The sequence below is a fragment of the Vicia villosa genome, linkage group LG4, assembly GCF_029867415.1.
Source record: "Vicia villosa cultivar HV-30 ecotype Madison, WI linkage group LG4, Vvil1.0, whole genome shotgun sequence".
In the NCBI taxonomy this organism is placed as follows: domain Eukaryota; kingdom Viridiplantae; phylum Streptophyta; class Magnoliopsida; order Fabales; family Fabaceae; genus Vicia; species Vicia villosa.
Window position 1 is genome coordinate 24,202,334 of NC_081183.1, and position 16,027 is coordinate 24,218,360.

At 31.7% G+C, this 16,027-nt stretch overlaps 1 protein-coding gene across 1 annotated transcript; it reads right to left on the reverse strand.

The window, feature by feature from the left end:
- Positions 1–1,220: 1,220 nt before the first annotated feature.
- LOC131598972 (uncharacterized) lies at positions 1,221–2,804 on the reverse strand. The gene is made up of 2 exons (XM_058871499.1): positions 2,573–2,804; positions 1,221–1,940 (listed from the first exon to the last, which is right to left on the reverse strand). The coding sequence occupies exons 1-2, from the start codon at positions 2,786–2,788 to the stop codon at positions 1,413–1,415; spliced, it is 744 nt and encodes a 247-aa protein (XP_058727482.1). The 5' UTR covers positions 2,789–2,804; the 3' UTR covers positions 1,221–1,412.
- Between the last annotated feature and the right edge of the window lie 13,223 nt (positions 2,805–16,027).

Below are 16,027 nucleotides of genomic sequence, written 5' to 3' on the forward strand. Positions count from 1 at the left end.
CACATTTCTAGACCCATAACATTATTCATTAATGCTATGAAGAAAAAATTTTGATTCATTAATATTTAGTACTGTTATGCATTTATATCTGGAGTTGGCATGTGGCCCAAAACCAAAGAATCTCAATAAAACTTCATAAATTATATTTTAAGTAGCAATAAAAACAATTGAAATGTAAATATAAATGTCAATTAATAAGATTTTTATTTTCAACTTACACAAATGTACTCTTCATCTACTACTCTTTCAATATACTCCACACAAATGGTATTTTCAACATTATTTAACAAATATTCAAAAGCAATTTTTATTTTTCCATGAAAAAATTGGTGAGCAAATTTAAGACCCCATTTTACTTATTAAAGCTACCAATTAAATTGTATTCCTATAGTAACAAATTATCATTATTTTGAGATTGAAAATATGAAACTTTATAATATAGATAGAAATTTTATAATATAGATAGAATGGTTGAAATTTTTTAAAAAAGAAAGAAAACATAAACATTAAATACAAAAAATGTTATTATGTTAACATGTGTTTAACTTACTTAATTTTAGAAAAGTTGTAAACAATTCGACTTCATGACTTTTTGATAAAAACAATTGCAATTTAGGCTTTTTTTAGTATGACTCTAAAATTAATTTAGCTTAGTTAAAAATAGATTTTTGATTTATACATCATATTTTTTATTATAATTTTTAAAATTTTAAATAATTTTAACTTTTATTAAAATGACTTATTTTTTTTATAAAAACGGTTGATTTAAATAATGTCGAAGCTCTAAAGTGCATCACAACTATTCATAAATATTATTTTATAAAAAATTAAAATAAAAATTAAATTTCAATAAACATTTAACTAAAAATTAAATTTCAATAAATACTGCTTTACTGAGAGTGCACACCAATTAAATTCTATTTAGAATATGGGTCATGCTAACATGTGCCCTAAGGGCACATGTTAAGGATACTATAATTAGAAAATATTAAATGTAATTAAATGCAATAAAGTCATATTTAAAATTTCGATACATTGAATACACGGATACATTGAATACACGCGTTTCAAGAAAATATTACTATAAATAATTTATTAACTTGTGCCTTTGGGGCACATGTTAGCTTTTCCCTTAGAATATATATCAATTACTCAAAATTTAAAATTAAAAAAAAAATACAGAAAAGTATCAAAATAAAAAGTAGAAATTGAAAAAATTTCCATTAGATTCTCTAGTAAACTGCAGTAACTTTTCAATATACATAAACCCTCTGGCCAACACCCTTAAAATTGATCCTATCCTTAAACCACCTAAATTTATCTATCATTCAATTTACAAAAAAGTAAAAAGAAAAATTATAATAAAAATGTAGGTAATAATTAATCACCAATTATCCTTAATCAACTATTAATCAAATCGAAATATTAAGATCAATCCTAGGTTTCTTCATGATTGGAATTGGAACAACCGAATTACACCTAGGACACTTAGGATTATTCTTCATTATCAAAACATATGATAAACATCCCGGACACCCCGCAGCCATTGGTGACGAAACCATTTTCTCTTCGCTTTCTTCTTCCTCTCTATGATTTGTTGTTTCTCTGATTGAAGATGAAGAAGATGAATATGAAGAAGGCGATGTTGTTGAAATCGACGATTTCAAAAACGATGCTCTTTTCCTTAACGGTTCCTTTTCAGCTCTTTCTAAGGCCGACTTCACTTTGTCTAATGTGCACACACTTTGGTAATTGTTCGATGGTAAAGTCGATGAAACGAGTTTCAGGTCTAAACTTGTTTCATCGAATAAATTCAATGCAACATTTGATTGTTGCGATGATGGGAAATTTAGGTCTTGAAATTTCGGTGCAGTTGATTTCATTTCAGAAATTGGTGAAGATGGTAATGTGTTACACCTTTGAATATACACTTTCCCTGACTGAAAAAAAAAACAGAGAAAAAATATTTAACATTAATCATCAAATTAATCATGAATTATAATGAAGTATTGTCAATTAATAACAATATAAAAGATTCATTAACTTAGATACAAAAAAAATCTGCAGAATTTAAATTCGACTTTATGATAAAATTTATGAGAAATAAATATATAGTACATGAACGATTATTTGAGTAACTGCAGGCATGCTGTTACATTAAAATGCAAAAGTTTTAAAAACACATAAAAAAAATTAATTTTCTTCTTATAATTAAAACTATAATTAAAACAACAATTTTTTTAAAAAAAATAATCAACAAATATTTTTATAAAGAATTTTCTTATAGTAGTTCATAAATCTGCTTCCTCAAATAACAAAACAAATTTTTCAATAAATTTAAAAATCACCATAGCAAAAAAAAAATACTTAAAATGTTTGAAAACTCAATAACAAACCGGCAAAAACCGATATTGTTATGGACCATGTTATCATCAGAATTCAAACTCTGATATTCATGATTACTTAGTTTAAATTTCTAGTGATTATTACCACTTCGTATACGAATAAAAAAATCGAGAACAAAAATTGAAAAAAAAAAGTAAAATTTTTAGAAATTTTTCTTGTAACAAACCTGAAGGTCAAGACGTTTTTCCCAGCCAGTAGGAACCTGCAAATCAAGATCTAATTCTTGGGATTCATTTCCGGACCCACCAAGTAAGTCTCTTGTAATCAGAGCCGTTGATTTCTCACCATGAGATTCATTTCCCACCGTTCGATGTTGTTCATCTTTGTATCCATTACCACCACCACCAAGCACACGAATTAGAGAACTAACTTCAGCAGCCATTGCTTTGTTCACTTTAGAATTTTTCTAGAGAGAGAAAGTTTCTAGAGAGAGAAACAATAGAGAGGTGAAGATGAGAAAGAGAAAAGTCTGTGTCCTTCGTGTGTGTGACTGTGAGAGATTTATATATGCCAATAAAGATAGATGGTACGTTATAGTAAAAATTAATGCACATAAGAAAAAAAAAGATAGAGTATGTTATTGTATTTAATTAATTAAATTCTAATAAATTGAGTTATTTAAATAATAATATAATGAATAATTAAATATTAATTTTAATAAATATTAATAATTAAATGTTTCATTTATTGTCAATGGTATTTATTAAATAGGGTAGTGGAGAGGAGTGGGAAGAGAATTCAAAAAAGGGGTGGCATGTAAGTAAAGGTAGCATTTAATGCATGGAATAGTAGTAGACAAATTTTGGTATCTTAATTAGGTAATTTTCACTTTATTATATAAAATATTATTATAGGGGTAATAAATAAAATAATGGTTCATATTGTATTTATTGAATAATAAAAAAAGTATTGAAAATGAATCTTTAACTTTTAATGGTTTAAAGCTCATAAATGAAGTTTGGACCCTGTGAATGCATGACGTTAGATTTTTGTAATTAAGTTGATAATAAATTTTGGGTAGAATACAGATTTGACACGTACCAAAGTCTTGGAAGTTATACATACTTAGGCACAAGGCTCCACCAATGGTTTGGACCACTAGTAGTTTTTCTTTGTTCTTGCTTATTGTTAATTTTTCTCACCTAATTTTTTAGACTAAATGGAACATTTTCGTAGAATAAATACATCAAAGTGGTTGAAGATGAGTAGTTAGTAATTATTGAAATTAATTATCGAAATTAATACTACTTCCATCCGTTAATGTAGATCTTGTTGGTTAAGTCAAGAGAATTAATAAGGTTAATTGTATTGTTTTGAATGTTTTTAGTTCAAATAATAGAGAATTAGTTTTAATTTTTAAATATAGTATTCTTTGTTAAGAAGTTAAATAGTGTTTAAATGTGTGTTTGAAACTACTCATAAGAGTCTAACAAACTCTATCACTTGAAACTATTACATCACATGGTTAATAGAACTTAGACTAGAGTGAAACACAAATACATTTATATAATACTCCCCCACAAGATCAATGAGGTGGATGCAACACCAATTTGAGCTTGTTTCTTAAGTCTTGGAAAGCTGCACTTGAGAGAGGCTTTGTCATGATGTCTGTTAGCTGAGCTGAGGCAGGAATATGCTGAATCTTTAGCCTATTTGCCATAACTCTTTCTCTAACAAAATGTATGTCAAGTTCAATATGATTTGTTCTAGCATGTAATATAGGATTATGAAACAATAAAGCAGCACTCAAGTTGTCACAAACGAGAGTTCGTAAGAAATACTTGACTTTTAATTCAACTAGTAAGGATTCTAACCAAAGCAACTCAGAAGTGCCAAGGCCCTATATTCTTCTTCTGCACTTGATCTGGCTACTAAAGTTTGCTTATTCGAGCTCCACGAAATCAGATTTGGACCAATGAAAATGCACGTACCAGATGTAGATCTTCTATCATCTGGATCATTTGCCCAGTCAGAATCACTATATGCTCTCAAAGACAGTTCTTGATTAAAGTTTGCAGGAGAAAGCAATAAGCCAAGTATAGAAGTGTCAGTTAAGTACCTGAGTATCTTTTTTTTGCCATACTCTAATGACTATCAAGGGGATTAGCCATGAACTGACAAGCTTTATTGACACTATAAGCTATGTCTGGTATTATTAGAGTGATATGTTGTAGAGCACCTACAACATATTTATACTGAAGAGGATCATGCATATTGTCACTTCCAAACCTGCAGGGTCTACACTAACTTAGCATAAGAGATGGAACTCCATTTTCTACTTCCATGTTAAATTTATTGAGTAGTCATTAATATATTTTGTTTGAGTGAGTATAAGAGAGCTATTTGGTTGATACTTGACTTATAGTCCAAGAAAATATTCAGGTTTCCCAAGTTTCTTGAGAGAAAATTGATCATGGAGTTTACTGATCAACTTTTAAATCATAAGAGAAGGTGTTATGAGAATATTATCTACGTAGACAGGTACATAAAGAGTAATACCTTGGTGATTATATGTAAATAATGAGTGATCACATCTGCTTGCTATGAGTCCAAAGACAAACAAGGTTTGGTGAACTTTTTCATACCACGATCAAGGAACCTGTTGAAGGTCATACAAGGCCCTATTCAATTTGCACACAAAGGCTCTGTTCTCATGTTCAAAACCTGGGGCTTGCTGCATATACACTTCCTCTAAAAATGTTCCATTGAGGAATGCATTGTTAGTATCTATTTGTTGGACCTCCAATTTGTAGGTCAAAGCCAAGCTGAGAATGACTTTTATTGTGGTTGGCTTAACTACAGGGGAAAATGTGTCATGGTAGTTAAACCCATATTGTTGGTTAAGCCTTTGGCCACGAGCCTGGATTTGTGTTTGTTCAAGGTTCCATCAGAGTTTTCCTTTATCTTGAACACCCACTTGCTACCTATTTCTTTCCCGTGAGAAGGAAGTGTGGTAAGGATCCAAGTGTTGTTGGATATAAGAGCATCATACTCTTGTTGCATAGCCTTTAACCATTGTGGTTGAGCTAATGCTTGCTTCACTGTTGTTGGCTCAGTATGAGCCAAGAAAGCTTTTGGTTTTAAGTTGCCTGTTTTGCCTCTAGTGAGCATAGCATGCTTATTAGTGACTAGGGTTATTTTATGGTTATCTTGGAAAGAAGAAGATAAGGAACTCTCTTTGTTGTGGTTTGTAATGGACATAGAGTTATACTCATTGTGGAAAGAAACTATATTGTTATTTTGTGATCACTGAGTGAGGAAGGAAAAGAGTGTTCAGGGACACTTTGTTGTGTAGTGTTTATAGGGTCATTTGGCATAGGGTTATTTTCTTGAACCATTGGGACTGATGGATGGCTGTTGATCAGGGACAGGTGAGGACTGCTGAGCATTTTGAGTAGATAATTCAAAATTGATGTTAATTTGTCTTACACTAGGTAAACTAGTGGTAAAGAGAGTGCATGCTGTGCAGAGTAACCCTCAGTAGGCAGTATGTAACACCCTATTTCTATCCAGCGAATATTTTAAAAATTAGAGTTATAGAATTTCCAACATAACATAGGATGCTACACTTTCAATTTAACAACGACGTCAATCAATCACCTATAATTCAGATACATAACACATTAAAACTTGGATGAACAAATAGCAACAACTTTATGTCTCCAAAATAAAACAACTTTTAAATTACCACGTAGCGGATTCATAAACTTCAACTTAATAACATAACATATTTGTCCAACATAAACAACTTCAAAGCAACACAGTATTTAACAAAATTCAACTTAAAATTCAGCAACTAAACATATATTCACAACTATAAAACATAAGCGTTCATCCCCCAAGTGTTACGTATCAGAGCAACCAACATCTGACTCGAACTAATGAAGGTAAGCAGCCTTCACTCTGGATTACCTGCACGTTACCAACATAGGGGTAACATTCAAACAGAAGGGGTGAGATATCAAACCATATAATTGAGTGTATAATAAACAATATATTAGATTTAGATTATATAAAATCACAACTTCAATAACTTTCAAACAACATCCGTCATCACAATTCAACAACATAAACATCTTTATATTATAACAACAACAAATCAAGTATGTGACACGAAATGCGACTTATACAATGCACATGCATGTGGTACCAATGAAGAAAAACTCCCAACTTAAAATCCGCCAGTTCATAGAGGCATCAACAAGGCATAAGCCTTCAAATTTAAAACAAGGCATATGCCTTCAACTTAATATCTGTCAATTCAGGCCCACTTACTGAGCATCAGCTCCAACTTGATATGCTATGTATGCAACAATAATATGAATGCAACAACAACAATGGCAACAAATCAACATTGGCATCAGCCTACAACAGACAACGACAATAACGACAGCACAACAACGATTCAACTTTGGCATAAGCCTACAACTTAATTTCTTTGCCAATTAATAGAAACAAAAAAACAAAGCAAAAATTATCAACAACCACAACATAACAACGATAGCAACAATTATCAACGACAACAATTCAACAACGATATCAACAGTTACCAACAACAGCATAACGATAACAGTAACGCCACAATAATAGCAACGACACTTCAACGATAACTCATCAACAATTCAACGCTACCTGCAGTTCACATCATTAAAATCTACCTTACCGCAACTTCTATGACCCACGATCTCAACCGAAATATTCGCAAGTACTTCGCATAATTATCCGGACAATTCGACTATTTCTCGCTAAACAATTATCAGCTAAAAGTCCTATTATTTCTACTTCGTACTAATGCATGTCATTATGTCTCTATTAAATTAATTAAATCTACTACTTATACTGCTATTAAAATTTAATCTTCTAAACCTGTTATTAGAAATTACTGCTACTGCTATCATTCATCTCTGTTAAATTCCCTTATGCTACTATACCAATATTTTCTACTTTGTACTCTTGTTCTATTTCTCTATTGCTTTATTTCTTAACAAGTTATATTACTACATCTAAAAGCACTAGTAATTAAATTACTAATATAAGATATCACATGCTACATATTAGTTAAATTAATAATATAAGATGTCTGTACATTTAGTGGTGGTCCCTACCATTACAAGGGGTGACCGCCCCTTCTTCTTCCTGATACAGGGAGCAAGCGCTCCCTTTCCTTGCCATGGGGTGAACGCCCGTCCCTTCCTTCACATAGGGGGTGGACGCCCCCTGTCCCTTTTTTTCTTTTCTGCTACTTACACAGACTTGAGCAATTACCCAGGTTTTTCTTCGATTCTCCATCTCAGAACAACACACCAACTTATTACAGGAATAGATTTAACTACAATGTCCTAACATAATTTCCAACAACACAGACTTTAATCAATTGAGATTTCATGACAATCAACACTAATTACTTCTATTAATTCTAGAACAATCAACATCACGGCACAACATTAATAAACAACAACAATTCATTGGCAATTAATAATTTTCAGTACCAACCACAACAATCAAACATAACAGAGGCAATTTTACAAACCCAAACCCACATACTATTCATCATATACCCTATTATAGAGTCAAAAACTCACCATTACCTTTGATTGGAGACCGCTCTATAATTTTTCTCCGATCGAATTCCTAGCTTTGCTTCTTTCCCCAACTTTTACGTATCTCTCTTCAAACCCTTATTCCTCTTTGATAGAAACCTAGCTCTTCTACTATCTCTAATTCTCTATTTTTATTCAACTACACAATATAATAATAATGTTATTCTATTTGTCTTATTGGGCCTAATTTCTACACCCCCACTATTCCTACTTCTAACCATTAAAAGCCCAAATAATATAATCTAATACTATTTCTAATACTATATCTACAACTTAATCAACTAAATTAATTAACTAACAACTTGACAACTTAAATAAACATTTTACAACAATTCACAACTTCGACAATTAATTCAAAAATATTTAATTAAATTATTAATTAAATACCGGGCGTTACACAGTCTACTGTCACTATTGAAAGGAACACCCTGAGTTGCCATAGGGCATGTTTTACCTAAGTTTATTCTCTATCTAATGCTTTACCTCAAATTCTACAGAAACGTTTAGATCTCCCTCATTAAAGAGAACTACATCCCATCTTTGATTTTCCATCTCTCTAAATCGCTTGATATGAGAGTTGGTTCACTTATATTCAATAGTTATAAATTGGGATAGCAAAACTTTCCAAAGAGTTCCCCAGCCATCAAGTTTGTCAAAACCATCTTTTGATAGAACCTTCAATCTCATGCTTTGCATAGCTTTTATTAATTTACAATTAAGTCCTCAAATGTGCAAAGCATTCCTCCAAATAAATAAGGTTTTCATATTTGGCACCCAAATCTTTTTTTTTCTATGTGTGTTAGTGGTTATAAGAGGACTCAGGCATTTTCCTTTGACCATCTTAAATCTTGCAGTTTAGAATAATAAAAGGCTTCTAAATGACCAAGTTTATTGAAATACTTACACTTAAATACAAAACGGTTAAATTTCTTCCTCTCACGACAAATGCTTAACCTAATCCATTTTTATTATAGGAAACCCTTTGATTTGATAAAATTAAATTTAGGATCCCTTTACCCTTAATTAATTTATCTAATGTTGTATGCATGTTATTTAGTTCATTATTCAATGAAACACCTTTCATAGTTAATCCATAGTCTTCTAATCTTAGCTATATCATTTCCAAGTGCTTTATTACTATTTTCCAAAAATTCAATATAATCTTCAAACTCTACAATGCATCTTTTCAATTTTTCATTCTTCTTAATAAGTTTAACATTTAAATTGAAAATTTGCTTATAAATTAGATTTTTTTACCTCACCTTCATCTTCTTCATTGATGGCTTGTGGTAAACATGTTCTTCTTCATTAGTTTCCTTTTCCATTCTTCTAGAGGATACTTTATGAGTGTCGTCGAATGGGTTGTTGGGTATATCATCGAATACATATTTGCATGAATCTATTGATGTTTCCCACTTTGACTCTTTAAAGAATTTTTCTAATAATTTCTCAAAAATTCCTCCGGATGTTGATTATTCAAAATTTCATCTGAATGTTGATTCCTAAGAGGATCATTCACTTATGTTTTCTTTTAAATGATACTTCTGGTGTTGATCTTTCAATCACTTCTTCAAGTAGTATATTTGATGAAGATGATGAAGAATCTTCAAGTGCACTTGACTTCTTTTCTTCATGCTTTAGTATCTGGATCAACTTATTGAGTTATACAATTATTTCCTCCTCCTTAGGTTTTTAATGAAATTCAGCACAAACCTTTCTATTCTTATCATCAAGTATTATATTAGAACTCTAACACCAATTCTTAATTCTAAGATATTTGTTAGATATAAAATTTTTAAAACAAATTTCAAGAATTACAATTGTTAAAAACTATTTGTGAAGATGGTCTTCCCTTTGATTTAGTGTCTCATCTTATTGGATACATATGTTCATTTTCTCGTGTTCGATCTTGGGAAAATATCCATGAATCATTTCACAAGTTTCCCATACTTATTTGTTTGAAATGTAATTAAAATTAAAAGGTACTCTATAGTACTTAGAGCACTGATCATTAAGTACTTAGCCTTAAAATAAAGTTTGGGTTTTCTTTTTCCCTAGTTTGGTCCATAAATTACTCGATTTATCTACTACTTCACTATTAAAAATGTAGGTAGGGGTAGATGGACCATTAATAACAAAATTCCACAAATCGAAATCTATAGCTTCTAAAAATATTTCTTTTCTAGCTTTCCTTAGGTCAAACCTTTCACCATCAAATAGTGGAGGTGTATTAAAATAATTCATATTTGAATAATTGTTTAAAGTCGTCATTATACATCTTTAGATAATTAGTCTTATAACATGGGTTAGACTCTGATTTCACTTGTCCGACAAGTGACTTCAAACATAAGAGGGGGGATGGGTGAATTGTATAAGTTGAAAATATAATGGTCAATTATAAAAACTTTGATTTATAAAAAGAAATTTAAGTTTATATTTATAAAACAAATAGAGACATTACTAGGAAAAACATATTTAACCTCAGCTAAATATGAGGTGTAACCTCGATTTCACAATCGATGTAACAAAGGGCGTCCTAAATAGTGTGCCACTTTACCTCTCCGTTTTAACTCCACCGAGAGAAAAAAGTTGCACTTGTAGTGGGTTTGATGTCCAACAAATGCTAATTCATTTTATTTGAGGGGATATATATATATATATATATATATATATATATATATATATATATATATATATATATATATATATATATATTACATTGTTTTCATTTCAATCTACGGGTAAAAATATATAACAAAATTTGAATCGGATTGATCATCATCAGTATCACCGACGATCAAATGTTGGATCTTTGTTTTATTGAATCTTGAAGAAGATCAAATTCTAGATATTGCATGCACTTGTTTTTGATATAAAATAAAAAAGTGTTAGAACAAAATTTGGTTATGCATTCAATCTTTAAGTTTTAATGATAACAACACATATATTTTTTTAATTAAGTTTTGATGATAACAACACATATATTTTTTGTGCAGATTCATTATTTTGACTAATTAAGGATTGCTGTCCAGAAGATCATCAAAATCAGCGTCAACACACATTAGAAGAACTATTCATCTCTTTCTGAAGTGATATCAGCAATTCTAAAGAATGCTGAATGACTCATCATATAAAGGATTTGCAAATGTTTCTAAAGATAAGCTACTCTATCTGATCAGAAATCAAGATTTCAAGGCTCAGATAAGCTTTTTCTTATAGCTCAGAAATCAAGATGCGTCATTCAGATAAGCTGGTGCTATGACTCTGAGGACTTAACTCTCTTGGGACGTCTACGTTACCTAATCTCTTCAATGCCCTCTTCACTTCATATCAAAAGTTTAATTCATAGAAGAATGATTAGAAACTTGTACTAGAAGTAATATGGTACAAAAGTACATCATCTTTTCCACTACTGCAAGACATATTATGCGAATCTGACTTTGGTGTGCTCTTTGTCCATCACGACTTTTTGGGAGCCATTACATCAAGCTGCAAGGAAAGTTTCAACTTATCCTTCTCAACGGTCATTTTTTATGGGACTATATATATGAGACACTATCCTTTGAAGAAGCTACCAAGTTTTTGAGAAGCCAATTCACTACTGAAGTTAATACACGCTACTCAAGATATATATTTTCTAACTCAGCAAACAAACTTCAAAGAGAAAAAGAGAAAGAAATGTTTTAGAGAAATTGTTCTAAACACTTCGTTGTGAGAACTCTATTTTCTAAGAATTTCTAGAACACAAGATTTGTTGCTCATTAGATTGTATTATCATCTGTTCTTAAGATTTTGTTTCAATCTGCTTATTAAGAAGCAATATCTTGTAAATAAATTCATTTGTAAATTTGTTGAGATTTGTATTCCTCAAGTGACTAGGTTGTTAGTCTGTATACTTGAGAGGGCTAAGGTGTATTTCTAGACTCTTAGAGGTTGTTTGTAATCTTTCAAGATTAGTGGATTAAGTCGTTTTCTAAGCCGAAATCACCTTGGCGGGTGGATAAGATTAACCTTTTCTAAGGTGAACTTGTATAAACCAAACGTGTCAATCTGTCTTCATTTGTTATCTGGTGAATAGTGTTTCCAAAAGAAAAAGTTTTTAGAAATTCCAATTCAAACCCCCCATTTCTTGTGTTTTTCTCTACCTTCAAAAAGGGTTAGATAAATAAAATAAATATTCAATTATATGATTATTTAAGAACACAAACCTTGAACCCAAATATTCTCCTGCTCTTGCAATCCATCATAGAGAACTTTTCCAAGCTTCTTTAAGTTTCAATGTTTTCAGGATAAATACTTTCATTGTCAATTTTTTATATTCACAATGCAATCCATCATATATAATGTGGCATTAGCCTTCAGAATGGATGTCTTTTAGGTTTCCCGCGGATCACTAATAACAATGTCTTAACCGTTGATACTTACTAAATGGACAACAAAGAATTGTGTAAGGACGGAAAAGAAACTCAATAAACACGCTTATATTTTCCTTCGGTCTTCGGTTATGACTAAAAACCAAGGTAAAAAGTTTTTCTTTTTAAACATAAAATACAATAAAATAGGTACTTTTACCTTCGGTTTCTAAAAACACCACTACTATGAAAAACACCTCCGGTAACACAATATTATTACGACAAGTTATCCACCGTAGTCATATCACATTTTTTACGCGCATGTTTTTTTATTAATAAACTTTTCATCACGGTTCCTTTAAATAACCGTTGTCTTATAATTTAGGTGACAAGCTTCAGATCCCAACATAAACATTTTCCCATTTTTTCGATAAAAATAAGCGCGCATCCCTTAACATTTATTTTTATTTAAAAATTGAAAGTGTAACAACTACGATTATTTCAATAAATCGTGGTTATATGTTCCATATTTCACTACAGTTGAATCATGCAATCGTTTTGAAATTGTTTCTCACAAAATTAAACCATAACAAGCACTTTATTCCTTTAGTAACATGCTGGGATGCCCTAGCGAACGAGACGACAATGAATATCATTTTTGCAAGTGAAATGTTCACCATCTTCATTCATTTCTGGAAGCAAAATCTCCAGCATCCTCTTTGAATATTTTTTTGGTATGTTATTGAATGAAACGACAGTGGTAGCGAAATCTTCACCATCTTCATTCATTTATGGAAGTGAAATCTTCACCATCTTCACCATCCTCTTCGAATATCATTTCTGGCACGTTACCACACTCTTCAGAATGTTTAGGTTCTTCGCTAAGATTACTTGTTTCTTTTTTAAAACATGTAAATGATGCTTTTTTTATGTGATATTTCATAAATAAATGGCTTATGTTAATGGTCTTTGAAATTGTCATGTGTATTTTTCATGTTTTATACAGATTTTTGTGAATATGCTTTAGATTTTGGTGTTGGATATGCATATGCATATAATCAGATTAGGATGTTTTGTGTGTAGCATTACTGTGTCATTCACATTAGTCTTTTGATATAAATTTCAGAATTCGTTATGGATCATAGTTGGATGAAAGTTGATAGATTAGGTCCGGTGTATGAGAAAGGAGTTCTTGAATTCCTTGAATTTTCTGAAAGAATGTTACCGATAATAATGACGCCTTTTATCATCCTTGTGTTGTTTGGGGGAATATCAACAAACTGTAGAAAAAAGAAATATTCTATCAACTATGTTGTGATGGAATATGTCAAAAATATACAACATGGACGTGACATGGAGAAGTGGATAATAGTCGAAATGAAATGTCACAAATGGATGAAGATGATGATATATGGATGATCGACTAGAAGATATGATTTGTGATATGGGAGAATCATCTTATATGAAAGCCTGTATTTATGATAATTTATGCAGTGCCAAAGATGCGCCTTTATATAAGGGGTGCAGCAGTTTTACACGATTGTCTGCGTTGTTAAAAATGTTTAATCTGAAGGCAAAAAGAGGGTGGTCGGATAAAAGTTTCAGAGAATTGCTTGATTTTGTTATACAAATGCTACCAAAAGATAATAATTTGTCGGATCGTTGTTATGACGCAAAGAAGATATCGTGTCCATTGGGTTTGGAGTATTTCAAAATACATGCATGCCCTAATGATTGCATATTATACAGGAAAGATCATGAAAATTTGGATCAATGTCCAGAATATGGTGATTCGCGCTATAAGTTGAAGAACAACAATGGTGATGACAATGACGATATTAGTAAGAAGCGTTCTCCTACTAAAGTGATATGGCACTTGCCAATAATTTCAAGGTTCAAAATACGTTTTGCTAATGCTAGTGACACAAAAAATATAAGATGGTATGCAGACGAAAGAAAATGTGATAGAAACATTCGCCATGTAGTTGATTCTTTGCAATGGAAGAAAATTGATTCATTGTTTCTGGATTTTAGCCTTGAGCCAAGAAACCTTAGGCTTAGGCTTGCCATATATGAAATGAACCCCTTTGGTAATATGAGTACTAACCATTCTTCGTGGCCGGTTCTTCTCACAATTTATAACCTATCTCCTTGGTTGAGAATGAAGCACAAGTATATGATGTTAAGTATGATGATTTCTGGACTAAGAAAACGTAGAGTGACATAGATATTTATCTAAGTCCATTAATTAAAGATTTAAAACTTTTGTGGGATAAAGGTGTTGACGTTGATGATGCATATTCTGGTGAAAATTTTCCTGCATATGCAAATTTGGCTCGATATAGTATCAAAGAACATAATGCGTGTCCTATATGTGAATATGATACCTGTTTTCAGCAACTTGAGTTTGGAAAAAAGACTGTTTACCTTGGGCATCATAAATTTCTAAAACCCAATCATCCTTATCGTAGATTGCGGAAGGCTTTTAACAGAGAGCAAGAGCACGAACGTGTTCCTAAACCTTTAACTGGAAATGAAGTTTATCAATGACAATAACACCTTAATGTTGTCTTTGGAAAGAATAAAGACGGTCCTGTTGAGAGAAATATTTGGAAAAGAGATTGATTTTCTTTAAGCTTCGATAGTGGTCTAGTCTTGATGTAAGATATTATCTTGATGTGATGCATGTGTGTTCGCGCCTTTTTTGGGACCTTTACCTAGTCCTTTGAAATTTGTGAGCGGTTTACAGTAGAACTTTTAATTTATCCTAATGAGGAGGAAGGGGAAAAATCTAAATCTACCATGGAGTGCTTAGGTGTGGGGATTTCACCTAATATAGAGATTTGGGGTCCGGGAGGTTGGTTATACAGAGGGAAGGTATTAGCACCCTAAGTATCCATAGTACTCTACAAGAACCCTTTGCTGTTTGTGTTTGAATTTGGTTTGGTTGTTGCTTGATTATTGGAAAAGTTTCTCCTTTGTGATAGGAGAGAGAATGAATTGAAGAATGACAGATGAACTGATTGTTTTTGGTGTTTTGTTTGCTCGCAAAGATTCCTTGTGAATCTCATGCCTACATATCCTTAATGGAAGTCAGAGCTTTTGTAGTTCGGGGAACTAATAGGGAAATGGATTGAATTTGGATGCCTTGTTCAAAGCTCAAGGTTGAAGCTTGAATTGATATATATTTACAAAAAAGAGACAAGTTGTAACACCCCAAATCTACCCCGCAATTAAAGAGGAATATCAGAGTACAAAATTCCAATCAATTAGAACATAACGATTCGGAGCGTCACATTTAAACAACAAACATCGCATACGTATATCATGCTCAATCACTTAGATACATAACACACATGTAGGAGAACAATATCGGAATCATTAATCATTGTCAGCCAATCAAGTACTTGCATCGCAGCGGAAAATCATAAGTCAACAACAATACAACTCATAATGTCAAGGCCAAACACGGCTCAATACATCTAACAAGTCTTAGCATAACATAAGGACAAAGTTCAACAAGGATAAACACAAGAAACAAGACGTAATCAAGTAATCCAACGTTCCCCGAGTGCTACGTATCAAAGCAATGACACACACCGACTCGAGCTATAGGTACACGACTACTCCGCGTCATTACCTGCACGTTACCAACGGAGGGCAACATTC